The sequence below is a fragment of the Rissa tridactyla genome, chromosome 1 (genome assembly GCF_028500815.1).
Source record: "Rissa tridactyla isolate bRisTri1 chromosome 1, bRisTri1.patW.cur.20221130, whole genome shotgun sequence".
Taxonomy (NCBI): Eukaryota; Metazoa; Chordata; class Aves; order Charadriiformes; family Laridae; genus Rissa; species Rissa tridactyla.
This window is the reverse complement of record NC_071466.1, coordinates 140,126,168-140,153,528: the sequence shown is the minus strand read 5'-3', so window position 1 is coordinate 140,153,528 and position 27,361 is coordinate 140,126,168. Positions and strand designations below refer to the sequence as shown.

Below are 27,361 nucleotides of genomic sequence, written 5' to 3'. Positions count from 1 at the left end.
GCATTCACTTTTGTTTAAATTATACTATTTCTTCACGATTATTATGGGCATGTGGAATCAATTAGTTGAGAAAGCTAGGAAGGTAATGAATTGCAAATGCTGCAGAAAATCATCGACAAGAAACTTTGGTAAATACTTCATCATGTGGGTTTTCTTGAACTATCTTTGTCTATAGCAATTAGTATTAAAAAAAGATTTGGAAAAACTCATAGAAAATCCCTTACATGAATTTATTCACATTGAATGTGACTTATTAATAATTTCTATATGAAAAATGAAAGCAGGGAAAATGTATTCCTTCCCTATATGTAGAAAGACTGTAACATACTTATTTTTTAATTTTTGCATTGCATTTTTATTATGGTATTGCATTTTACTCTGTACAGTATTACATTTTAAACAAAATAACATTACTTCATTCTTATCAAACACGTCACAGGGCGATACCAGGGAACATTTTTTTTTTTGAGGTAGGAAACAGGAAAAGGGCAGAGATATAATGTGCAGAGCACAAACCAATGGCCAAGTGATAGCTGGTGTCCTAGTCGTTAGATTATAAACATTTCCTTGTCTTCACAGACTGGAAGACTAGGAGGATTATAATCTCACAAGTACCAAAAAAAAAAAAAAAAAACCCTGAGCAAAAAGATGCTTCTGATTTATGCATTTTCAAATCTTTTGCTTAAAGATAATAAGGACAATAAAAGCAATGATGTCAGCTAAACACGTAGGAAGAAAATTCTCATTGTTAATAATTCAGCTACTTGGCTTCTAATTGAGATATAGCAACTTCTGCTTAAAAAAAATAATAATAAAACAAGCCTATCTTGTATACTGTCAGGCACTGAACTGTCAAAAGGTACATCCCTTTGGAGCACTGGAACATCTTCAGACATTCTACTACACCTTCTTTTAAAGTTCATATATGAACAACAACGAAACAAGTTGGGAATAAAACAACATTGCTCAACCTTTTTTTATTCATGGACAATAAAAAAAATTCTAAGGATAATGGAAATCCTTTTAAATTTCTCATAGGTATTCTGTAGCACAGAATGTATTAATGCAATCCATTTAAATCAATTGAATAGGTCACAAAGTCTCAAGAGCCATGAATCACATGTTGCAAATCATAGAATCATAGGATGGTTTGGGTTGGAAGGGACCTTAAAGATCATCTAGTTCCAAACGCCCTGCCATGGGCAGGGACACCTCCCACTAGACCAGTTTCGTATTGCTATAAAATTTGTAACTAGTACAGCAAGCAAACATCTTTGTGGTGTAACTCATGATTATTCTCTGAACTCAATTAATATGACATGGGAAGAACAGTTTTTCAAGTACTTCCTCTTTGCAAACGCATTTGTCATACCATCTGCATTGTCAAGCAATCATTTGAAAGGCCTCCGGTTCTCTAAATAATTGAACACTACTTCGCTGAATCATGAGTAAATTAAGCGTGCACTGCCATGCTCCTGCAGCATGGATCACCTAACCAGCCTCCCTCCATAACAACAAAGAGATGCTGAAACACACTGCCCTCCTACTAAGCACCTACTTTGCTATGCCCATCTCTAAAGTTTACTGATAGCTATGAGTTTCGGCTCTGACTTCAGCATACGCAGCATCAGAATGAGCCTTCCCGCCAGCTACAGATGTTGCTTCGGTTGACACAGCATCACCCTAATTTTGCTAAGTAGTCATTGAAACGAGGCTACTTTACCCATGGACTTTTGATCAACTGGATGGGGTTGGGATTTTTTCCTCCGCTTATAACATATGAAAATTTACCCCTTCTCATCACAAGCTGTACCACCTCGGGAAAAAAAAAAGTTAAATTTTGCATATCATGGCTCACTAAATTCATAAAGACCTAAAAAAATCTTAGTTCACGTTAAACAGCAGCAATCTGAAGTCAACTATAGGTCTTTTCATGATAACCAGCTAATGGTACAAGTGATAATTTTCATTTCATCCTGTCAGAAAATGTTTATGAAGACATTTTTTGCCCAATGTATGCTGAAATTTTTGCCAAAAGTAATGCCTTCATGTTGCTATCAATGTATTTAGGATTAAGAAAATTATTACAGAGACACTTTTTATAAGTAGATATCACTAAGAGTATCCTTTAAACTTTATAAAATATTTATAATTATTCAACTAAAATCTTTCTACCTTTTTGAAATATATGAAAAAAAGAAATGCTAGCTTTAAAGAGTTTGAGTAATCGAATGCGCTTTTAGGAAATGCTAAAAGTTGGGGTGTTAAAATTTTGGATGTCTAACAGTTCAGGGATCAATATCTAGCTCCCCAGCTTAGGTATTTCAAGCAGTGCCTTGAAGAAAGTGTTCTTAAAGCAGACAGTTCAGCAGGCGACATTTCAAATTGAGATTATACATTATAAAGCGAAGATACATATAGGCTCGTGATTTACTTTAAAAAGTAAATATGATTTTAAGCGTAAACCTAATTTTCAGAATTACATTGGGGAGTCCTCTCAGCTTCATTAAAGCCAAAGAGATTCAGGCTCTGAACAGGATTCAAACACTATCGAAAATAACACCTACAGGTTCCTATTTTGGAGATTTCTGCAATTTTTAGCTGTAATAGCACGCATGATTGGGCTCTATCTGATCTTTTGGACATTTAATTCAAAATAAGCATCTTGACTAATCTTTATGGAAACCGAGCATATGACTACAGTGCATTTGGCATGGAGAGGAGGCTCGGCTCGGTCCCCAAACCCAGGATGGGCTTTACCAAAAGACTCAGTGGCTGAGCCTACCCCCTTGTTCCACCATGAAGTGCTCTTCCCTGTGACAGCCGTGGAGCGATGCTCTGTGCCATGCTGCATGCAGCCAGGCATCACCGCCTCCTTTATCTGACACCATTTCACGGTTGTCAGAGCATCTGTCTGTGCACTGAGGTGATCCAGAGGCTCCAGCTCATTTTTTTGCTTGACATCATCACTCTTATCTTCCTCCCTCAAGTCCTCTTTTCACATATGTGGGATTTTCCTAATATCACCAGCCTCAGGGCTGAATCCCTGCGCCCTGTAAACGTGCATAGGTGCACTTAATTTCTGTTCCTGTCATCTCAGCCCAGGCATTAATCACACAGCGTTCACCGTTTCTGCTCAAATACTCAGGGTGAGGTTTTCTGGAGGCAGGGAGCATTTGTTGTTGTTGTTTCTTTGATACATGCGCTGGATTGAGGTCAGGCCAAACCCTCAAGCCTAGAGTTGGACCAACAATACATTGCGTATATCGTGCTGTGCTAAATTTCTGTTTTCTTCCACACACTCTCCTTCCCACTTCACACGGCTCTGGAAATGGAGTGTGAGATTCTCTGACACAGCAATGTAGCTACACTAATGTAAAAAATAAGCTTGCAGTGGCCCTGAACTTGCATCACACATTCCAGGCATCAGTGAGATACACACACTTCGCTGTTTATTTAAGCCGAATACAACGTTAATTCCTCCCACCTCGGTCATCTTTGATGTGTGCAATGACTGAGCAGCTCCATCCAGCACTACGTTTCTGACAAACATTTCAAGTGATGGGGAGGAAGGCCACACATGCAAAGATAAATACTCACAGGGACACATCCATCGGCAGCCACAAGTTTCTTCAATCTTAACAGCAGGAAGATTGCTGTGACATACTGGTTTTGGCATCCTCTCACAGTTAATTTGGTGACTCTCCAGAACTGTGTAATCTCCAGGAAAGCATGTCACAGTGTGGCACTGGTCCGGTAATGTCCATTTGTCACCAGGCTAGATAGGGAGACATGGATATGTAACAATTGAGAAGAACATGGGCGGAGAGGAGAAAAATGCAAAACTTGGCTGCTGCCACGCTCCTACAGCTAGCAAGTGAAGTGACACTGACAGCAGGGCCGCTCAAATTAGCCTTGGATAATTAAATAATAGAATGCAGTATATTAAGGACTTCATGAGGATGAGAAAGTTTAAATTAGCAACACTGTGAGAAACAGACTGTGAAGTTCCAAGCAAAAGATAATGGTCTCGAATAGGAGATGTTTTGTTACAGCAGAATGAAGTTATCTGGTACTCCATCTATTGTTAGCTCAGCCATCCTACAGCATGCATGAATAGCATAGTCAATAAAGAATTCCCCTTAGCTTTTCTTTAAATGTCAAAGCCTTAAGTTTTCATAAGCCATAAAATTATTTTAGAAAAAGCTCTGTGCACAGATGGTCATGGCACAGCAGGAATTAACAATATTTGTTCCAAGCTGGAAAGGCGTGGAATACTCTGGTTATTTTATCCATTACTCCAAAACTTTAAAACAGTTCCTCCCTTCCTGAAAGGAAATTGTTCCTTTACCAGATTAATGTTATTAGACGTACACAGTGGTTTTGTAAAACTAAAAATAAAATATAAACTATATTCTCATTTTCTAAAGGACAGTCTAAATTTTAAGGCGCCGGGATTACATACTACTAAATGACCAAGAAATAGATGTGGTCATAATCTGGAATATCTCAAAGATTCCTATCTGCAAAAAGCTGAGCTCTCTGGCCCCGATCCTGCAGAGCTCTGAAGTCAATAAATAGGCTCAATGAATTTCAAAACAGAGTGTTCACCCCTGAGGTCTGCGTTCCCAAGAATATCCCCAAATATGGGAAACAGCCCTTTCCAGACCCATCTCTACAGACGTGAGTCCAGAAGCACTAGTAACAAGTGCGACAGTGGTTCTATGAACTGGGCAACATGTCTTGATATTCACAAGCAGAAACATGCGGGGAAGAAGATAATTGCTATTGGGCAAGGTCATCTCCCATCCTCTCCTTTCCAGCTTACCCATCATTCCCATGAAAGAGAAGAACAAAGTGGCAAAATGTCTAGGTAACCACAGCATCATTCACAGACTATTTTTTGGCACTAGCGTGCAAACTAAGAATAGTGATGTAAAAGTACTGCTCTGTATCTCTGAGCTAAGTGATACTGTCAAGTCTAAATGAGAACTGCCAGATTTGCAGCCATAAAAATTTACATATTAAATAAGAGTTAATTTACTGCTTTAATTTACAAGTTAGATACTGCTTTGTATGTTTTGGGACAGGAGAAGGGAACTTGTCCTGAAAGTGACTTAAATCTTTTCAGGTTTGTGAGCCTAGAGGAAGCTGTGAAACAGTAATATGAGGAGCTTTGAGTATGGAAAAAATATTTAGGAAGAAATTGAATGTTTTTTAGTTACAGTTGTCTCTCCTACTGAAAGTAGAGCACCTGGAAGGGTACATATACAGCTGTGCAAGTCTGGCAAAGGACCCTTTAGCTTCCATGCATATTTAACTTTTTTATTTCACTCCTTAACAGGACATCTATTGGAAAACATCTAAGAGCTTGACAAGAAAAGCACAGCACATTAAAACAAAAAAATCAATTGAATGATCCAAACAAAGCCAAGAATCCCCATGCAAAGGAAAACGCAGGGACTCTGAAGACAAAGAAAGCCTAAATCCCAATTGATATGAAATCGTAGGAGTAAGAATAAGACAGAAAGGAAAGCAAAAGCAGAGGTTTCTAAATCATGAAGGATAAGTCTGCTGAAACCGATGAGCCTGCCAGCACACCGGAGGAAGCCTCAGACTTCCTCTCTAAGGGAGCTCTGAACCTATGGACCTGGACTTGCACACTCTTCCTCTTACTGTGCATCTGCAGGAGAGAGAGCCATGCACCTCAACCAGGTTCACCAGCTGGCACCTTTTAATTTAGTTACTGGATATGATACTTTAGCCACTGGATATGTTCAGTAACTAAAAAACTTACTTGGATTCAAAGAGTGACTGAACAAATTCACGGAAGAGAAAACTATTGAGCACTATGAAACAAAACAGATGCCACTCGCAGCTCAGGGTGTCCCTGAGTCACAAATTATTAAAGGCCAGGAAAGTTCAGGGAAGGATCATATATGCTTACTTACACTCTTCCCTGACGTCTGTTTTTGGACACATAATGCAGGGTGTTGGATGGATTTTTGGCCTGACCTAGCAGATTTGATCTTCTGTCCTTGTGCTACTAACCTTAGCCATGAATCTTCCTTCAACAGTCATTTCCAGGGTAGAAGTAATAACAAAACAAACAAACAAAAAAAAGTAACGAGTCACATCACTCCTGATATTAGACAGGATTTAGTCTGAGTTTTTTGATCCTGAGAACTCTGATTTCCTTGCAAACTGCAAGAGATCAGTTCCCACAATCTCCAGGTGCATGACAGACATCCCGCTTGGGGAACTGAGCCTCCTGCTGTAACTCTGAGTAACGCCTAAAATATTATGGAACCGATATAAGAGCCTGTGTTTTATGAATTAGGAAAGAGCCTTGATTCTTCATCCCTGTGGATTTGTGGACTATGCTGGAAAAGGGTAACAGGCCGACGATGGCACATTACTGACCGTGAGTCAGCAGAGGAATTCAGAGGGTGGGTGCTCAACACCAGAGGCAGGACATTTCCATGGTGTCCTGTAGGCACGACAGGATGCTCAACAGCCTGCTGCAAAAGGTAATGGCTACCATGTTGGCAGCGCCTTCTAAACCCATTTTTTCTGGCTGAGAGAAGAGATAACACAAAATCCACCTAAATTTGAAAATGTGGTTCATTTTTAATACAGACTGGAGCCTGGCCTCTTTTCTTCCAAAAGCATTTTAGCCAGAACAGAAATTGTGCTTTAAGTTTACCACCAAAAAAATGAAACTTGACTTGTCTGAAATTCAAGTTGAGGCTTCCCAGCACTTATCTACATGTAGCTGTGTCTGCTTCTATTACCCCAGAGGCCAACCTCAAAGCCACCAGCTTATACGTAGTGTCTGACCTAGCTAAAGTCTTTCTGTGCCCTGACCAGCTGGCCAAGGCCAACCATGTAAAGCAGCTTTGATCCACATATATTTCCTATGTCTAGAGAATTCATAAGAGTTTCTTTATCAGCCACATCCTTCCTTACAGTCATGTCTTCACAAGGGAAAAAGCAAAAGAATATTTTTAATGTAGTGGAAATTCAAGCTAAATCCTAGGGTAGAACTCATAACTGACCCCTACTAGAAAACACGCAACAAGCTTATGCTAATATTTTTAAATGCGTGAAGTATCATATACACTCAAAAACCTCAGCATTTCACCTGAGATGAAGGAACTGAACCATTTATAACATCTACATCATTCCTTTCTTAGACCGGATCACTTTTGAGAGATCAGACAGGTTTACTAATATATCTGAGCATTTTCTCAGGATTAATAAAAGCTTTTCTGCAAAAACTAAGAACTTTGATTTCTTTACTTGAGATGGTTTTCCCTAGAGAGATGACTATCACACAATAATTACCTTCCTATAAAATTTTCATAGGGACAAGGTACTTGTATTTTTAGCAGAAGGAGAGGGTCTGGACAATGACGTTGCCTCCTCCTATGCTTTTACCTTTACTCTGGCCATGTCCAGCTTTGCCAGAAGTTCTTTCATCAGGACATGGAGACACTTTTCTTTGTCAGGGAAGACACACACGGTCACAAGTTTTGGCACTACATTGCCTTCAATAGCATTCAACACACTGCAAGATCAGGTGTCATTAGAGGGAGTCTCCTATGTGTGCAAAGTTATCCCACCAGTTCAAAAGCCAACATTTTTCTCCTCCAAAATAATTCTTAATATTGTCCAACACTTTTTGTTTCAGATTATCTAAGAGGGTATCCATGGTCCTGCATGAATTGTGTAGGTTGAAATCCAAATGGATGACTCAGGCAATACACTTACTTTCTTTTTGTTTCCATCCTCATCTATACATTCTCTGACAGGGTCTGAAAGAGAAACAGACATCTTTTAGCCATCTCCCTCCCTTATCCAGCATTTTAAGTGGTGGTCACCAAAATACAGATTGCTTACTTAAAAATGTGATTTAGGAGGTAAGAAGGGTTTTTTTTTTTTTTTTTTGGTGCTAGAATGTGAGAATCCCTACCTGAAGACTGCAGGCATTTGTCCAAAGTGTACAAGAGTCAGTCAAAGAACGCATAAACTTTGTTACTGCTAGCATTACCTGACTTCTGCAATGATGTTGGTCCCAAAATACCCTGTGGGCAACCAGTAAGCTGTAATTCTACAGCACTCCTTGTACTGACATACAGCTCTGCCCAGATGGTACTTAAAGGATCATGGCTTTAGCTGTGAGGCAGGTTCCAGCCCTACTTCTGAATCTTGCGATGAATTGAGAATATTTCTGGTAATTAGCAGTTAATGAGAATTTACGCACCCATGCATACACACATTTATTAAACGCAGAAAGACAAATACAGCAAATAACCTTAAGGTAAGATTTGTCAGCAACTAGCATAAGTATGAAAATAGCTGCAAAAACAAGGCATCCACTGAATTGCATTTTCTACATCAATGTGCTCTCATAACACACCTAAAGATATATGGAAAGTAATTTCATGTAAGTACTATGGTATGACAGTGTGATAAGCACGTGTCTAGGAAATTAAAACATTGACTAGCAAACTCTTTATATAATACAATACTGCTAGCATATATAGGCTATATGGTCTGTCTTTTCCAGGACAAGTAGTGTATTTTGAAAGCATTTAGGAAATCTTTTAAACCTTTTTAATAGTATTGGTTTTGGTCCTTTTCCATACATAAAGTAAGACTCCCTCCGTACAAGAAATCCAACTGTATGAGTCTGGAGGGGAAAATTATACTTTACAGATTGTAAGAAACTTAAATAAAACAAAACAAAATACACAAAATAAGAAGATAGTTTCCCACCCTATAGCAAAGGCTTTACCATTGGCAAAAGGGAGAGCTAAATTTTTCAGATGTAGGTGTCTAATATAAGATACCTATCACTTGAGTTTTTGAGCATACACTTTTTTCTGTTGGAAAACCTTTCATAAAAATGCAAAGGTTTCACCTCCAGTACCAAGAGGTTATAGCACAGATTGCAATAAGAAAATAGTTGCTGGTTTCAAATTCCTGCTCCCCATCCTATATCTTGGATCAATGTAATTTAGGGCAAGAAAATCACATATTTTACAGTGTGAGGAAAGGAAATGCATCTTTAAAAGCTTATTTTAAAAGAAAAGAAAGAAAATGGCAGCTGTTTAAATCTAGAAAATGGCAGCTGTTTGATGCTCTGGAGAGATTTTAAAATGCCAGAAGTGATCCCAGTGGAGACTGATCGGATATCTCTAAGCTGGACTGTGCACATTCTGCAACTTCCTCATTCTTAGTGGTACTTGGCTCTGCAAAAAAGTCCACTTATTTTAATGGAGACATAACTAAGCCCTCGTAAAGCTGGTAAAAACCCGTGCAATGACTAACATGATGAGACAGGGGTTTGTGGAGAGAACATGTAGATACTATTGTAATAGAAATAACAACAACAGTGTGAGTAATAAGTATCTATATCACACAGATCAAGGAGGCAAAAGAAGTAAAATACTGTCCGGAGTTGCAGTGAGTTTTCTTAGACGGGGGGCATTGCTATTGACAAATAAATGAATGTTTCATTAATATATTTTACACTTTTTTCCCCAGTATTTTTTTTCCTGGAAAAGTTAATTCTTGCTTAATATTTTTTTTTTCCCCTTACACTTTGGCTGAATTCTGTGTACATATTCACATAACCGTGCTTAGGTCTGTGCAGAAAAATATGTAACTTGAAATCTTTACTCTCAATTAACTTGTACCATTTCTGAAGCATGCCCCCATTCATGACAGTTTGAGCTTTCCTGGTGTCCTTCAGTTAATGATGAGCCCCTATTATTAAGATGATATCTTGAAAGTTCAGGCCTAAGTAGGTTTAGAAATTTTGCTGAAAGTCGGTTAATTAGAATAACAGTTGGCTACATGCTGAAAGGGCTCAGATTTTGTGATGGTGGTGGTCTAGGTTAGCATTTGTGATGACTCTTGGTGAAAAACTAACAAACGAGCATTGGGCTGACTTTTCAAATCAAGAAAAATCATTCTGGTTTTGGCGTTGGGAAAAGTAAAACCATTGCCAAATGGAAAAAAAAAACTAGAGCAGGGCAGGTTTAGATTAGACATGAGGAAGAAGTTCTTTACAATGAGGGTGGTGAGACACTGGAACAGGTTGCCCAGAGAGGTGGTGGAGGCCCCATCCCTGGAGACATTCAAGGCCAGACTTGATGAGGCTCTGAGCAATCTGATCTAGTTAAAGATGTCCCTGCTCACTGCAGGGGGGTTGGACTAGATGACCTTTAAAGGTCCCTTCCAACCCAATGCATTCTATGATTCTATTCTATTTCAATTTGGGGGGTTTGCTCCACTTATGAGGCTACAACTATATTGTACTTACCCATGCACACTTTTTTGATAAATTCACTATTCAGTGTGATCATAGTGGATAAGTCTTCAAAATTCTGAAGCTTCATGATTCTGCTAGCAGCTGATGGCCCAGTCAAAGTCTTTAGTTGCTCTTCATCATATCTGTTCCCAACTCCAATTGGAAACAGGGATACCCCTAGGAAAAGAGAAGAAAGGGTTTTAAATGGGCAATGAACAGGAGAAGGAGGTCTTTGTTGTCATATTTTTTCATTTGCTTCTTAAAAAAAAAGAATTGGGAAAAGTTTTTTTCCCAACAGTTAATTTTCATGTTTTACTTGCATCACTCCTTCCACATTTAATTGCTAAAGGCAATTACGGGCAGAAATGGCAATGCTCTAATCACAGTGTTAGCTTAGATGAGCTCTATTAGTCCCAAGTATAATAAGATCATGCATGGTCAACAAACGCAGCTGCAGACTTAATGACAACATCTTCACTTTTTTTCAAATGTAAAAAAAACTCAATATGTTGGGTTTTTTCTTCAGTTACAGGGCAACTGGACTATTTTCAAGTCATTTAATTAAAAGATAATAGTTGTTATTTAGTTCATGCCTTATTCAATAGCTCCCAAAGCAACCTACAAAGGAAGTCACTGTTCCTCAGTTGAACACCTGAGGAAGCTGAGGTATAGAGACTACAGACAGAAAAGAAAAAATATAATGCAGCACACATTGATACCAAAGTATATTCCTGCATAGGTCAGTGCAGAATCTGATCAAATGTTCTGCCTGTTTATTATTATTGCAGTGAACCTTTCAAGATTCACTGTACTGCAACAGTATTGAATGTATAGCACTAGGTCACATTTCTGTCATCCTTGTCTATTCACAGGAATTGGGAAAACTAAATGCCACTAATTTGTGAAGCCTATGGAAGCTGTTCAGCTTAAAGTGTAGGTTGGTCCTGAATTTACCAGTAATTCAGAAGCATCTTCATTAGGCAGGTTTTGTTCAGGCCTGTTTCTTACCAGAACATTACGCACAGTAAGTCCATACCAATGAACTTCTGTGAACATACCAGTGCCTTAATTTTTCATCCTTTGTTCTAGTGCATTACTTAAAAAGCAACAAATCTGCTTAAAAATAATGACAGCAAAACAAGATTTACTGTTCATCCTTGCAGAAAGTGCAGCCGCCTCCACACTGTCTTCTGATCTCCCCGACACGATGACTATCGCAATCTTGGATGCGCTGGGCCTCCCTCCATGGGATTCCGACATTGCGTTCTGAACTATGAAATCAATGGCTTTTCCTAAGAAGAAATGAACAGATAAATGAAAGCTATGATAGAAAACTCATGGAAGGCTTTAAAACTAAGTCTTGCTTTATGTTAGTAGGTTATACAGTTATGGAAAATACTTCTTCTTAAAGAACTTTTAATGTCTGCTTTATTGCTGCCACACGAAAGGTCTCAGCTACTAAGAACCTACCAATACTATTAATGCCCCTCAACACAGGAAGACCAGCCTCAGCTCCCCAGTCTCCGAAGTAATGGGAATTTTACCACTTTTCCTTAGACATTGGGATAAAGTTATGCTCCTCACTTTAGTAGTTACCTTTTCCAACGTATTACTACTGGTTACACAAAAGGAAAGAAGATATTGTAGAAGAAAATGTATTTATTTCTCAATTGCAGAACAACAGTGACATCCAGTGGCTATCTGATCTTCAACTTCACACCACTGAATTGTACACACAAGTTGCTCAGCTCCCAGAAAGGATCTAGTCCTTCCCTAATTTGGTCAACTTTTTCTATGGGTGCGAAAAGGTATCTTGCCTCCCTACTACCAGCAACGTCTCTGAAATCTAGACTCAGACTAACCCGTACTATAACTGGGTGATCCATATTAAAACAAACAAACAAACAAAAAAACCCAACAACAAACAAAACCCATCAAACCCCACAAAACACATGAAGAAATTCTACCATAGCTCAAATCACAAATTTGCCTAAGTGGGTAGCTGCTGCCCTTACATTTAACATTTATGAACACTCGGGCAAATTTTTGTTCAAAATTATGACCTCAGCAAGAGAGCACTTTGCTATTACTTGTATTTGGGTATGTATTTGCACAAATATTTACACCGGGAATCATGATAGGGAGCTTTCTTAAAACCTCCTTTGGACTTGGAAGTTATCAGGTCAGGAAGTAGCAATGATACCGTGTGACTGATGTGACATTCAGGGCAAACAGTGAACAGTGAATAACAAATACCTGAAAAACTAGTTCCTCTGAGTAACCTGCAAGGACTGTGGAGCAGAAATCTGTTTGCCCGAGGAATTCACTAAATAATTTTAAACACTAAACACATTTGTAAAACACTGGAAGTCAGATCGTAGATAATTCACCAGCACACTGCCAAAATACCTTAGCACATCTGAACATTTTGCACTTCATGTCTTCTTTCATCATGTCACTCACCCCTTTTCAATGGCAAAAAACAAAGAACCTTTTCCCAAGCTGCTGCAAGCATGGACCACCTCTAGGAAGCACTATTGACAGCACATCGACTATTGATAACGTGGCTACAGCAATTGGATATTCTACAAGGCTTTAATTAAGCTTTCAGGAAGAATTTATGCCTTGGAAGAATCTAGCCCAGAATAGGTATCTGAAAAAAAGCCTAAACGTCTCCTTTGCCACAGTACTGGTTTGGAAGTGACATTCCCTTCTCAATTACCATGGCTTCCCCATCCTTTCCTGCTGTCTTATATACCTTATAGACCCTGAATGACAGTCTTGTACCCCCTTCCCACCTTATCCAGAGTCCTCTTCTTCCCCGTTAGCACATTATCACTGTTTCCTCCCCAGAGCCTTTGCCTCATCTTCATGCATCATCTCTCCACACAGATGTCCACACCTAAAGAGCTGAGACCCACCAGGAACTGCTAGCAGGCCCTGTCAGACCTATCGCAGGAATAGGATCCACATCAGCTTCTCCTCCGATAAGCTTCCATCCATCATGCACCATTTACCTTCACTAGCAATCTCCTGTCTAGAAAGGGTTACGTATTTTTCCAAGGAATAGTTTTCAAATGGAAAGCTGTGTGCTTGTTCAAATCAAAATGCTTTTTGGAAATGTCAGCCGAGATCAGAAAGTATATAATGATTATGATCTCGCTATATAATGATTATCTTTTATTTAATTCTTCCAACTGCGTAGATTCGTTCTGTTCTAGTCATTTGATTTTCATTCCCATTTTAATTCCAAGTCATATTTTATATAGGAAACGAAAACGCCTTAGTGTTTTTGTTCAGTGAAAACCTCAAAGTTTTGAATGTTTTTCTACTTGCAACAAAATATTTATCAAATCATTGTTAGTTGGGTGATGGCAATTCCATTTCACAAACTACTATTCCTGACCAGAAAAATTAACTAACCCCAGGTATTAACTCATGTCCTTGTACAGCTGTCTCACAATCATTGCTACAAATGGTTTTGCTTTCCAGTAGTTACTCTGTATATCTGTGGAGGTAGATGTTAGATGCAGAATAGCATGTTACCTATAAATAACTAAGGGATAAAACAAAATACAGAAAATTAATATGACTATATTCCAATCCCTGAGATTGCTTCAGGATGGTCACTGTGCCAGAAAACTAACTCATTTCCCGTTTGTCCTATAAATAATTACTAAAAAAGTATTTCACGTTTTAACCTCCAAATATTTTAGCTTAAACTTTTGCACAGTAAGAATCACAAACGATTTTTCATTCATTTTTGAAAAGTACTTGGAATTTCTATGTTTGTCTTTTTTTAATGACCCATCGACTTTTGTGTGGTTGGTGTGGTCACCAGCTGCTCCAGCTCCATTTTTCTTTCCCCATTAATTCTGAAAATTTTTAGCAACCTCCATACATATCTGTAAACTGGAAAATCCATTATTTTCATAATTTCTAATAAAGAAATCAACTTCCATTGTAATAGAACCAGGGACTATTTCAAAATCCCCAAAAAACAATTACTCAATTTAACGCATGGAAAATTTGTTTTAGTGTACTGAAAAATCTGGATTTCTCCCCTTATTTTGAAGCCAGCTCTAGAGAAAAGAGCCAGGTGTCTGAAGACATGATCAAACGAACACTTTTGCCCTGCTGGAGGGATTCAGAAAGTCACCATTCCAAGCTGGAAGCTGTCACTTCTCAGCTGTTTGTTTCTACATCTCACCAGGGAGGGTAATACAAAACTCCTCAGAGGCCACAATAAAAAATATTGACTACGAATAAACCAATCAACCTGAACATTTTCTTACCACCAGACTGCAACATAACAGTAATCTGCCATTTTCATACCAGTAAAAGAAATTTAAAATGTTTATGCTGAAATAAATATCACCAAGCTCTATTAAAACTGGAAACAGGGCACAGCATCTTGGTCATAATTAAACTAGCCTTAAAATGACCAGGTCTGAGCCACATGGGCTTCAGCCTTTATGAGACCACCTTGTGTCTTGTACACCCCTTCAGCTCTGACATGTCTACCTACATTGCAAACGCATTTCTGGCTGCGTTAGCGCCGTTGCGAGCTGCTGGCAGAAGGAATGGTCCTCTCCTCCAGGTGTGCCACCAGCTGGGCATGCCCTCCCAGTCCCCTGCAGCCAGCACTGCTGCCCACCCAGCCAGATGCCTCGGGCAACTCACCATGTCTGAAAAATAGCCGTTCCAAAAAAAAAAAAAAAAAAAAAAAAAAAAAAAGTGCGTTGTTTTCAGCCATTTTGGCCTTTCTCTCAGCTTGCAGAAGGCCCAATGCACACCCCTCCCCGCAGAAGGGAAGGCAGTGCAAGTGTGCAGCACTGAGGTCTCAGGGAGCTGGGCCCTTCTGTTGTACCTAGCTCTTAAATCTCTCAAGCTGTGTGGGAACACACCATCAGATTTTTATTTTTTTTCAGTGATGGACCCTAGAGGAAAACAAATGCTAATAGAAAATACCCTAAATCCTGCTCCGTAAAACAACAAAACAATTTTTTTGTCTTTAAAGCAAACCTGACAGTGGCCAAAACATCATTTGCTAGTGTTGACAAGGGTTATCATATAAGCCCCAGTGAAGTGAATGGGAGGTTTGCTATGGGCTTTAAGGGTTACATGTTTTTAAGGATTTTCACTGTGTGTGCATGTGACCCCAAGTCCGGACTAGCAGGCAACATGTTCCCGCATACTGAACATAGGAGTAAACTATGTTAGTCTCATGTATTATGGTTACAAAAGGTTTCTGTATCTCACATACACAATGCACCATCAAAAAAAAAAAAAAAAAAAAGGAAAAAGGCAACAAATGGGCTTTGGAAGCAGAATGACTTCTATACTCACATGTATTTTAGGCATTGGACACACAACCCATGAGAAATCAAGATGGAAGTCTCAAAGCCAAAAGCCTTCACTGCATACAGCAGAATAACATTGCTGAGAGCAACATGACACACAATAAAAATATCTGCTCCCAAAGGCAGTGGACGTGATGAGGAATGCGTGTCTGGTCGTCTGTCCCTGACCTCCTGCCCCCTCTTCTCCTACTGCCTCCTGACACGTTACACTTATGCTGGTCCTGATAGGCATAACAGACACAATTAATTTTACACATGCACACACACACACCCTTCCCAAATTTGAGCATCTAAACATTTATCTGAATAACTGAACAAAAAGGCCTAGCTTGCAGGAGCACTGAGCCCCCAGCAGCTTTTCATCTCAGTCAGCAGGGCGTGATTGTTAGTCATCAGGAAAAACATCCAGGGAAAAAATGCAAATAAATAAAAAGAAAACAAACAAACAAACAAAAAAAAAAAAAAAACAAAAAAACAACCCCAAAACCCCACATTGATCTAATGGGACTGCTTTAGAAAGGGCAGGTCAGTCATTCCAAAGGCTGCCACCACAGCACAGCACCTTCTCCCCACCTTTCAGTGCTGATACACTCCCAACTACACTATAGAGTACAAAACAAAAGTTGTTTTGAATAATCATTAGAGCAAAGCCAACAGAAGATATCCTACAGAGAGGGGGGGAGGCGGGGGCAGATGGAGAAGGGATGGCATCACTGCACAGTCTTCTCTCAGCTAAGACTATGAACATTTGATGCTGAATTTCTGACAGTCAGAAAAGGCTTTGTAAGACCTTTTTCTGGTTGCTTTGGACAAAACTATTCAATAAGGGCTAATTAGCTGAATAATTTAATTATTTTTTTTTTTAAAATCATTTGATGCACATCCAAGCCAGACTTGCATTCTGAAGTAATAATTCAGAATAGTTCACATAGAGGTTCCTGCAAGGACTGAAAGCTGATTAAATGGACATAAGCAAGCTTTAAGGACAAAAGAGAATCTGTTGAGCAGGGCTGGAGGTGTTTACGGGGATCTACAGGGAATTACACTAGATTCTGCCTTATTGAATAATTTCATTAATGATTTGGATAAAGGAGGAAAAATGTGTCAAAAGGCATGCTAATCTGAATCACAGATATCAGATTGGGAGCAATTATGAACATCATGGAATGAACTGAAAGAGCACAAGGTGCCCTAGAAACATCTGAAATACATCCAAGAAATAAAAAAGATTCATCCCAGAATAAGCCAATCTACAGGAAAATAAACCAACGCACAGACATTTAATGGTTTGGTGGGTGCCTCAGGGAAAGCAGAAACTGCTTAAAAGCAACCTTTGCAATTATTTTCTTTAATTTTGCCTGAAATGAGGAATAAAATGTAAAGCCCCCATGAGGGTCTGTGGAGTTGTGACAGACAGGGGATTCCGGTTAGGCAGAGGTTCCTGCCGGGAACTTGTGAATCAGTGCCTTAAGTGGCCTCAGTGGTTTCGCTAACACTTCTGCAACATCTCGACCAAAAAAGAAAAAGTACTAGAAGAGGTCTTAATCACTCACAAGTACTGAAAGCTGCCTGGGAAAGAAGCAAAAAAGAAATGGCTCCTCAGCACTTGAAGTGGTACAGAAAAAAAACCAATGCTATCTGGACTGCGGATAGTCTAGATTGCATCTATTTAACCAAGGATTTGTCTAATCAGGAACAGCCCTCTATGATGATAATCCTGAAGCTGGTCTTTTTATCTAAATTTAGGGTCTTAACATTGAATTGTGGATTTTTTTAAACTGAAAATAGCAGATTATTTTAATTTTGAAACAAATTAGCTATTGCAAACTGATCCTACAGACGGATGTTTTAATCGATCTCTGTCAATACTTAGCACATCGATATTCTGGCACTAAAATGTGCCAGTTAACAGAATGGCTGAACTTTTCATGAACAGCATGGATCTGTCAGTCCAACAGCCCACCACCACTGAAAGGAGCAGGCTACAAGGCCCCAGACCCTCTCCTCTGCTTTCCTGGCTCTGCAGGTCACAAATCCGGCATTTCTCTTACCACCAAGGGGTTCTGATGACCCTGGGCTCCACCAGGACCACATTCAACTCACAAACCTTATAAGACATTAACTAAAAAAACCAAGCAAGCAAACAAAAAACCCGCCAGGACAGTGAATTAAAATAGCTCATGGAAAAGACTAGTAGGCACCCAAAGCTGGCTTCAGAAAGGAGCTTTCACCACCAATTCAGAAAGAGTAGCGGGGGAACAAGTGAAGACGACCTCTGTCTTTCAGTGGCTGGGAGCCCTTAGATCAGGCAGCTGCTGACAAGACCATGGCCATGTGTGGGTGATGGGGGGCGAGATTTTGAAAATTCTGCATAGACCACATCACTCAGGACAGAGATCTAAATCAAGAGTGCTCTGGTGGGCCTTTGCCTCCCAAACCACAGTGGACGGTTAGAAAGGAAACATTTATGCCTTCTTAATCATGACAGGCAAAGCTGAATGCTGCTATTCAATTACGCTAATAATTATAGAAAGTTTCAGCAAAAAATATTTAAGATTTTTTTCCTAAATTGGGGGGGGGGGAGACACCACACATTTCTTTCCCTAATAATGCTTTTAATATAGTTGAGCCACACATATCGTACTTCCTCCAAATTTCAAGTGTGAGGCAGGCAGCGGGCATGGAAAACATCAGCCTAAATGAGCTACTTTTAGTAAAGGTATAAGAGCAAGCAAAATCATGTCTTTATAAAGTGTTAAGCAGTATTTACTGGAGGGATTGCTCAATGTGCTCCCTATGACTCTCCTAAATATCCATGAATGCTGAACTGAGGCATGTTTATGTGATTCTCAGTTCTCTTGCAGAGATCACTCTTTTAGATGAATGAAGGCTTATATAGTGAGCTCTTGACCGTAGTTAGTTTTCTTTTTTTTTGTTTTCAGTGATTTCTTGTGTAAAGCTGTACACGATTTCATGATGTCTGAACATCCCCAGAGCTTCTTCTCAATAGGTTACTTGAGCCAAAATTTGCCTGATGTTATCATATTGCATTATCATGGGAAAGCATTGTGGTATAGGCTGCTCTTTTTTCTTCTGCCTATGCCCTCAAATACTCTAGTTTTTCATGATGTCTTATGAATAAACTGTATCCCTCTCCTAGAGTTTCCTTATGGTTAAGTGAATCAGAAAAGGGAACACTTTCTGCAGTAAGACTTCTGTAGCAATGGCAACAGAGCCCACAGGTGCTCTCTGCACATATAGCTTTTTTTGACCAAAATAGGATGATTTGGATCAGCAAATATTGAATAAGGATTACACAGCATCGTGTTTCTACCATAGGGAAGCGCCAGCACAAATGGGAAGAAACAGTGCTGGTCTGGTGGTAACAATATTTTTATAGGTAAATCCTGATCAAGCCCTCCATAGGCTAGAAAAGGTTTTTAAAGGTACCAAGGGAACTGCAACATCCAGACTGAGCCATCTAGACTTTTTAAGCAGCCTCTGTGTTTCCAGAGGCCCGAGCACAGACAGAATGACATGAATGACCATGCGTTTCCCATGGATGCCGAGTCTCCTACACTCGGAGTCAGCCGAATTCACACACATTACAAGGTGCAGGACAGGACCACAGTGACTTATTTTCATTACTTCATTTGGGAGGAACTACTTCTACCCTATTCCATTTTGGTTCATTATACCACATCCCTCATCGTGGTCTCTGAGCATTTTCCAATGAGACATAAACAAATCACTAACGAGTATGTCATGTGGCTGCCTCTCCCATTTCATTTCCCAAAGGCCATGTTTTCTCTGTTTATCCTGTAATTCAGTGTGGCTTACTATACACATTACATGGAAGGCTTCGTGAAACTTATCTATTTGTACGTAACAATTTATCCCACAACGAGCCTATAGAAGTCTCATCAGCCATCTGGTATTTTTATTTCTCCAGGCTGAGAAAGCAATCATGGCTAATCCTCCTGCGAACTATGGAAGTCAGGTTTTATTTCTCACTTTTCTGTACCAATAACTCTTTACAGTCTTAAGTAGGCCAAAGACCCTAAAAATCTGTGTATTCCTCAACTCTTATAGGACCCTAATGCTAGGTGGCTGCCAGAGCAAATGTGGTTCCAGTCCAGAAGAACAAAATTCTCAGGGTATCTGGTGAAAAATCAGTTATGCTGTAGGAGAATCATTTTTTTTTTTGCTGAACCCTACAACTGATACATGTGTGTGTACTGAATTTCCACAGACCCAGTGGGAAATCTGCGTTATGTTTTAGCACACGAAAATTGAAGTGGACGTGTTTTTCAGGATGCAGTTGTCTGGAACAGGAGATGATATTTCACAAGTAACTCTTCAGCTTAGGTGCCGCCTTAGGTGATCCTTGCTCCCTGGCACCATCTCCAGCCTTGTGCCAGCCCAAGTCCTTGTGGAACCAGCGCAGCAACTTGGATCAGGGAATTGAGCCACCCAGAATATAACTACTGTTTTGCTAAGCTATTTTTCAACTCGATCAGTTACACTGGCTCAGCACAGAGTAATGAACATCTGGCGAGGGCAGCTATTGAAGTTAGCATAAGCAGCTCTGCTGCTAAATGTCTAATCAACTAATTGACGCTGAAAGGTTAATGATCAAAGTCTTTACTTCTTAATTATGTTTTGCTTGCTTGAAAGATGATGAATGCAAATCTCAAGAATTACTTCAAGGCTAAAAAGAAACAGGTCCTCTTCCTTCCAAAATACGTTAAGATAAACCCTAACTCGAGTAACCTACAGATACATTTTATTAGAGAGAATTGAACCTTTACCAAGAAACGTACATATAGTAAAGATATGAGTGAACTAAAAAAAAAACCACCCAAGAGTCCTACTGCAACAGCATTGACATGAATCAGTGATTGGGGCCAGGCTATATTTAGCATTTCTGGATTTTTTTTTTCCCCCTCTTGTTTAAACATCAACACCCACATAATCACTCACCTAGTCTGGTAGGACCTTGCTCCCTTTGTTGAATTGAGCGCACCATGTCTACAAGCTTTTCAGTCTCTTGAGGCATGTTCCATGAAATTTCTAGATTGTTTTCCCTGGCATACTGCAGAACTGACACATGAATTGAAGTATTGCCTGAAGCAGAAAGCAGAAAATAAACATTTTAAGCAGTGCATACGAATGTCTTAAAATAAATCTAAAGGATACATTATGGTTGTGTTTTACATTAAGCACAACTAGACAGCGATTTTCCATCAGAGTGTGAAAGCTGCATTTTCAATCAAAAGATCAAAACTGAACTATTCCCAGGTGAAAAAATATGCAAGTGCTGTTGGAAACAGTTGCTTTTCTGTCAGGAATCAGCATGCAGTATTTTACCTCAGATCAGTTTGACCATGATTGGAGAATGTCACTTTATTGATCTCCAAACATTATTCCTTTTCCATTTTAAAATTGTGGTTTTTTTTGATTTGCACATGGTTTTGCAAGAGCAGTAGTTTGATGCCCCCTTTTTCTGATGGGCCAAGCTCCCCAGATGACTACATTTCATGCAAATTTCCCTCTGTCATAGATCACTTGAGTGACATGCATCAGGCTGCAGCATGGGACATATTGCACCCAGGGAGCATGACCTGCAAAGGGGAATGAAGAGAAATTCCAAGTTCTGTTGTTCTCTGACAACCTGGTTCTGCTTATACATTATGTAAGAACTATGAATAAAACTATGAGCAGAGGGTTGATACAGATGGTAAATTAATATCAGACTTGCAGAATTGAACTGGGCAATACATGGTTTCTGATGAACCTCTCTTCATTATCTTAGAGGGACTTCTATTGTATACTTAAGATACTTCTGTATATAGCATACTATTCTATATCAATGCTTTGTAAAACATTTATGAATGAAGTCAATAATAATTGTGATTTCATGTACCCAGACGTTGCACCCTATATTGTTCTGAAGATTGTCTACTCACTACACTTTATAATTTTTCCACAGTCATCTTAAAGATTTTAAAACCAAGGCCGCAGTGAGGAGTCATTTCGTAGCTTCGTTATTATTGTCTTGTTCTTAATGATGTAACATTTGCTATTACAGGTTTCAAAGACAAGGAAAACAGCTAGGCTAAAATAAATTGTCTGTTGGTTTATTTGTTTGGTTTGTGTTAGTTTGTGTTTATTTCACTTGTCTTGCTTCTCTATATCATGCATGTACACAATTTTCAGAAACAGCGTCTTCTATGTACTATCTCCAAAAAAAAAAAAAAAGCTAAGTTACTCTAGACATACAGAAATGCTATACTTTTCCTCTATGAGCTCTCTAATTAGTAAAAATGCTGGTAATCACCTCTTTTGGAAGCACAGGTGTAATACAAACATGTCAAAACCCAGTGGGAAACACCAGCAGCAACAGGAGTTGCCCCATGGAAATGGTTTAATGCTGAATTGAAACAGTTCAATTCTGATCAAAAAAATCCAGGTTTATTAAAGCAAATGCTACTGGGAGAACACAGGATCCCGTGCAGCCCCTGCTATGCGGATGGACTTGGTGCAAGGGCGCACGATGTCATGGTCCCTTCGTGTATGTGCAGGATGTACGGCATTCTGCCAGGGTGGTTACATTAATAATATCTGTGCTGAATGACCTAGCTAGAGGTGTGCCTCCCATCAGTACATACTCTGCAAGCTCAGTGAGTCTAGCACTCCCAGAAAACCTCTGTCATCCAACATTGGTCAGGAAATAAATCTTAAAAGGTCAGTTCTAACACCCTGGGTTAGCCAAAAAAGGGCTGGTCAGAACCTGAAATGCCTGTTCCAAAGACCAAAAACTTGCAGTCAGACCAAACCTGAACTAAAAACCCTCAGAATTATCCATTCTTACTTGAACTAGAACTGAATTTGAACCATTATTTTCAGGTCTGTTGAACCTAATCCAGAATTGAACCAAAAACGAAACATGTATTTTTGCTTTTCTGCCGCAGAGTAACAGTTCAGCTGAATCTCCATCCTGCGACAGGGACCTCTTTGGCTGTTTGGCACACACGCTTCTTATGCCCAGTACAGAATAAAGGGAAGTGCTCATCAGAGCTGCTGTCTGAGCTATTCCTCATCACACAGTTCCCTGAATTGGTTGTCAAACCTTTATTCACCTGAACCAGAACAGCTTGGTTTGGGAGGAAACGGAACTGCACCTGAACCAGTTTTACTAGCTAGTTTTACTAGCCTGACTGCCCCAATATAAACTTTTTTGAGGTATTGGAATGAGTCATTTAAAAATAAAAGTTAAAAACCTTTATACTGAGAAGCTGTTTTCTCCTGTGTAAGAAAAAGAATAGAAAATGTTTTTATGTGTTTGAGTTAAAAGACATTACATACTGATCTCAGCACTTTCAATAAATGCCCGTACGAAGTTTTTCATTTCCTCAAACTCTGACGCTCCAATATTGGAGCTTCCATCCAGGAGAAACATGACATCCATTGGTTTGTTGCACAACTCTGAGAAAGGCCGGGGGGGGGGGGGGGGGGGGAAAGAAGAAGAAAAAAAAAGTTATTTATATGTGATAAGCAGAAGTGGCATCTGCTAATCTATTGGTGGAAGCATCTAGGGTAGAGATACCTGCATTTTGGGAAAACAAAGCAGGACAATGGCCATTTTAAACAATAACTGATGCCCCTTTAATGAAAGCGTTGATATTTATGTTCAGTGGGATACATGAGTATTTCAATTCCTACTTTTCTACTAATGCTATTTTGCTCTCAGGGGATTAAAAAAAAAAAAAAAAAAAAAGCAAAAAAAAAAAACAAACCACCAAACCAAACCAAGAACAAACAAACGAAAAAACAAAACAAAACCAACCAAAACAAAAAAAAAGTGAAACCACCACCACCACCAAAATCCCAAAAACAAACAAAAAGCACAAAATACCGCTAACACTGCTCCTCCCCCCTACCCCAAACCAATGAAGTCTCTTCAGGAAAGAGGAAGTATAATTTTAACAGACAGATGAGAATAATTTTTTTCTTCTGTCACCCTTCAACCATCTGAAAGCTACTGTACTTTATTGACAAATGGAGCCAAGGACTTCTGAGCCAACAGAAGGCTGGCTGCAGGTCTGTGCTCAGTACTGCTGAACTGGGGCAGCATCCTCAGCCTCCAGGGAAGATAAATGGTCCTTCCTTGGCATTTAGAGAACAAGATACCAAATGAGGTATGGGAATCCTTCAAATTTCAGTGATGTGAGGGGGGAAAAAAGAGGAGACAGGACAGAGGAAAGAGGAAATTACACACAAAATACGTCCAACTTTACCTGGAATTTCTGTCCAAAGTTTACGAGAGCAGCACGACTGCAGCACTAATTCAGGTGCTTCTTCAACAAGCGTGCTATAACTATGCAAGATGATTGGGTTATTAGGCTGACTTATCTTTCTGAGCTCTTGGATATTTGCATTGGGGGTTATGCCTATGGGAATAACATTTATGCTCCTGGGAGGTCGTGTGATAACATCAGTGGAAGGACTGGATGACACCATATATACCAAGTGAGGAACATCTTGCCTGCCCCCATTCACTGGTGTAAATGTGTGTTTGGAAATATAGTCAAGGGCATTCCCAGTGTTGGTAGCCTTCCCTCCTTGGTACGGTATGCTCCTCACCTTCTCAATAATACTTTCCTTTGACTGTATTTCCCTAAAGGAATACTCCAGAGTGACACTCTCTGAATACTGCATGACTGTAACATGAATATCTTCCTGTCCCACATTCATTCCTGTGATCACCTTCTCAAGGAACTTCTTGACGACATTGAAATTTTCCTCTCCTACATTTTCAGACCCTTCCACAATAAAAGCAATGTCCAGCTTTTTGCGAGTGGGCCTTTCTGAAAAGGCTGGTGGTACTGTGAGTCCCCCAGGAGGAAATAAGACACTGGATGCTGTTGGAGGGGACGTGGCTTGTGATAGAGGACTTTCTTCAGGTCCAAGATCACATAGATGATCAATGAGGAGATCCCTATTATCCATTAGCTCTAACACATTGTTCATTAGGAAGGCTTTATTATCTGGTGACTGCTTTTCAATGAACCTGATTTGCTCCACATTAACATATGGTCCAATCCCCACAGGTATTACTGCAATTTTTCTATTCTTCAAAGCTGTGAGGATGCTGCGTAGTTTTCCTGGAGACTTGCTTGCTATAAATAGCACTGCAATTCTGGCGGCATTGGTCCTTTCTGCTTTTCCAAACACATGAAACACAGAATATTTAAGGACTTCAGCAGCAGACGCTACTTCATCACCTGTGTATTTTATGCTTTGGACAATTTTTCTCATCTGGGACTGTGTTTTGATATCTTTAAGGCCAAGATAGATTGTGGGGCCAGCCCTATACACTAGAATTGACACTCGGATTTTCTTCTGGGAGATGTGGAGTTTCTTCATCATGCCAGTTATGAAAGTTTTCAGCTGTTCAAAGTCCTCCTCTGACAGTTTATTGGACCCATCCATTAGGAAGGCCAAGTCCATCATCTTGCTGCATGCGTATTCACTGGGTGGTAGTTCAATGTCCTCCTCTGGAACAGGTGTTGTCAGTGTTAGGGTGTCCTCCACCGGTTCACAGGCTACGCAGGTTAAGTTCTTCCCTTCACACAGACTACAAAAATCACCAAATTTAACTGTAAAAAAATCAATGCTTATAACACGTCACTCACATATAATAAAGGAACGTTCATACAGAAACAGTGAAATATCTGAAAACCACAACAAAAACAAAACCCGATGTGAATTATTTATTTTCCCCACCCCATTTCCCCACAACTCTCCACAAGGTATTCTACAGCTAAAGCCTATATGTTCACGCATCTTTGTTTAGATCCAGGAAACATATGATGAACTATATGATGTATTTGTCAGAGTGAACTCTCCTTATAACAGCCTTTGGCAGAATGTGTAAAAATCTGTGTCTGGAAACTGTCTAGAAACCCACTGAGCTTCATCAATATGGCTACCTACAAGCCCCTGGTGGACTGAAGTGGCAAATCTGGTTTGCTTCACAAGGAAGCAAAACATGAGGCAAACAGGAGGCAGCTGACACAAAATAAAATCCTAGAGTAGGAAAGATGTTTTTAGCTCTAACATGACTTAGCGGACTCTGTGAGGAAGATAGGTTTACCTAGATTTTAACCTTAGTGAAAATAACTAATAGCCTTTCTTCTACCTCTAAAGTGCACTATGTTCTTTTTCCTGACTTCATTTGGGTTTGAATACAGCTTTGGCACATGTTTGTCCTCTGGGTTTTTTTATGTCTCTTATCTTCCTCTTATTTAACGTATTCTCTTTTTCAGTCCATTTTCTCATATTAAATGATGTATTTCATCTGTAGCTGTTATCTCTTTTTAGTCCTATGTCTTCCACCATCATTTCTACTCGCCTCCATTACTACATTTTTCTATTGCCCTTTTCATCTCAACTCCCATTTTTCTTCTCCCCCATCTCTGCCTTTTCCGCTAACCATCCTTCTGTACCACCGTGAGATTTTTTCACGTCTGTCACTCTCCACCTTTTAGGAACTTGTTTATAATTCAACTCTTTGTATCTTTAGAAGGGCTTTGTACTTCTGCCCTTCTAATTCGTGGTTGTATGATACTCTTCACTTAGGAGAGCAAAGAACACGACTGTATTCATGCATAGGGTGGTACAGATAGTACTGACAGTCAATATATTTTCCTTGTCTTTCTGGACAGCCCAAGAAACAGAATAGGAAAAGTTTATGAAAGAGCAAGGACCAAAAAATGCTTGTTTGCACTGCCAGAGAAAATCCAGGATGTACAAACTAAAAGACTCAATACTGGTAGAAGGTGCCATTTTCCAGGAAAAGACTTCACTTTACACGTGGCATCTTAGTTCAAGTTCTCTTAGTTAAAGCGCTATGTTCTTTTCAAGCTGCTTTTAGTGTCATCCTAATTGAAGAACGCACAGCTACTTTTGGCATTAACATATAGCAACAGAAGATTTATTATTTTAATCCTTTTCTAGTTTCCAATTTCCTTTGGATATTTGCTATAAAATTCATTTTTGTGCAATATTTTCTATTGTTTGTACAGATGGTGTAGGCATCTAAATTAGGTGACAGCTATGCAAAAGGATGTTTCCCTAGTGAGGTAAGTTTTCCTAATGTTCTGAAATCTTTTGTGAGCAGCAGCCAGTGTATCAACATTTAAGATAAATTATTATTAAGGATTACAAAAATTAGGGAACAGAGACTCATTTACGAAGACTCTTTTTTGACCTTTTGATGGAATTCAAGGCTTTTTGTGTATACTGTTAAAAATATGTATATATTTAATGGATTAGTCTAACAGTCTCATGCCCTGGGTTTATAGCACAGACATACACTAACCCTGGCGAGAGGCCAGGAATTCAAAATTCATACCCATTCAGAGCTTCTGTGAGGTTCAGAGCATTTGGAGCTAAGGTGTTAGTCTGGGCTAATAGCTGCTGCATTTTTACAACTCAGTTTCTATTAAATATGGTCAAATTACAAAATGGAAAACTCTCTTGTATTCACAGCACTGTAAGTGACTAGCGAAAGTATTCAAAGGTCTAGACATCCGGAGAATGCCAAACTTTCAGATACTACAGGCCATGGCGTGATATGCCACTGGGCAGTATACAGAAGGAAAATCAGTCT

At 39.4% G+C, this 27,361-nt stretch overlaps 1 protein-coding gene across 1 annotated transcript in view; it reads right to left on the bottom strand.

The window, feature by feature from the left end:
* VWF (von Willebrand factor) overlaps positions 1–27,361 on the bottom strand; it is a 145,598-nt gene that overhangs the window by 45,543 nt on the left and 72,694 nt on the right. The window contains exons 28-34 of the mRNA XM_054220138.1: positions 23,985–25,324; positions 23,053–23,172; positions 20,668–20,811; positions 11,470–11,613; positions 10,334–10,498; positions 7,774–7,817; positions 3,601–3,778 (exon numbers count right to left, since the gene is read on the bottom strand). Coding sequence (XP_054076113.1) covers positions 3,601–3,778; positions 7,774–7,817; positions 10,334–10,498; positions 11,470–11,613; positions 20,668–20,811; positions 23,053–23,172; positions 23,985–25,324 — 2,135 coding nt within the window. The remainder of the gene's footprint in view (positions 1–3,600; positions 3,779–7,773; positions 7,818–10,333; positions 10,499–11,469; positions 11,614–20,667; positions 20,812–23,052; positions 23,173–23,984; positions 25,325–27,361) is intronic.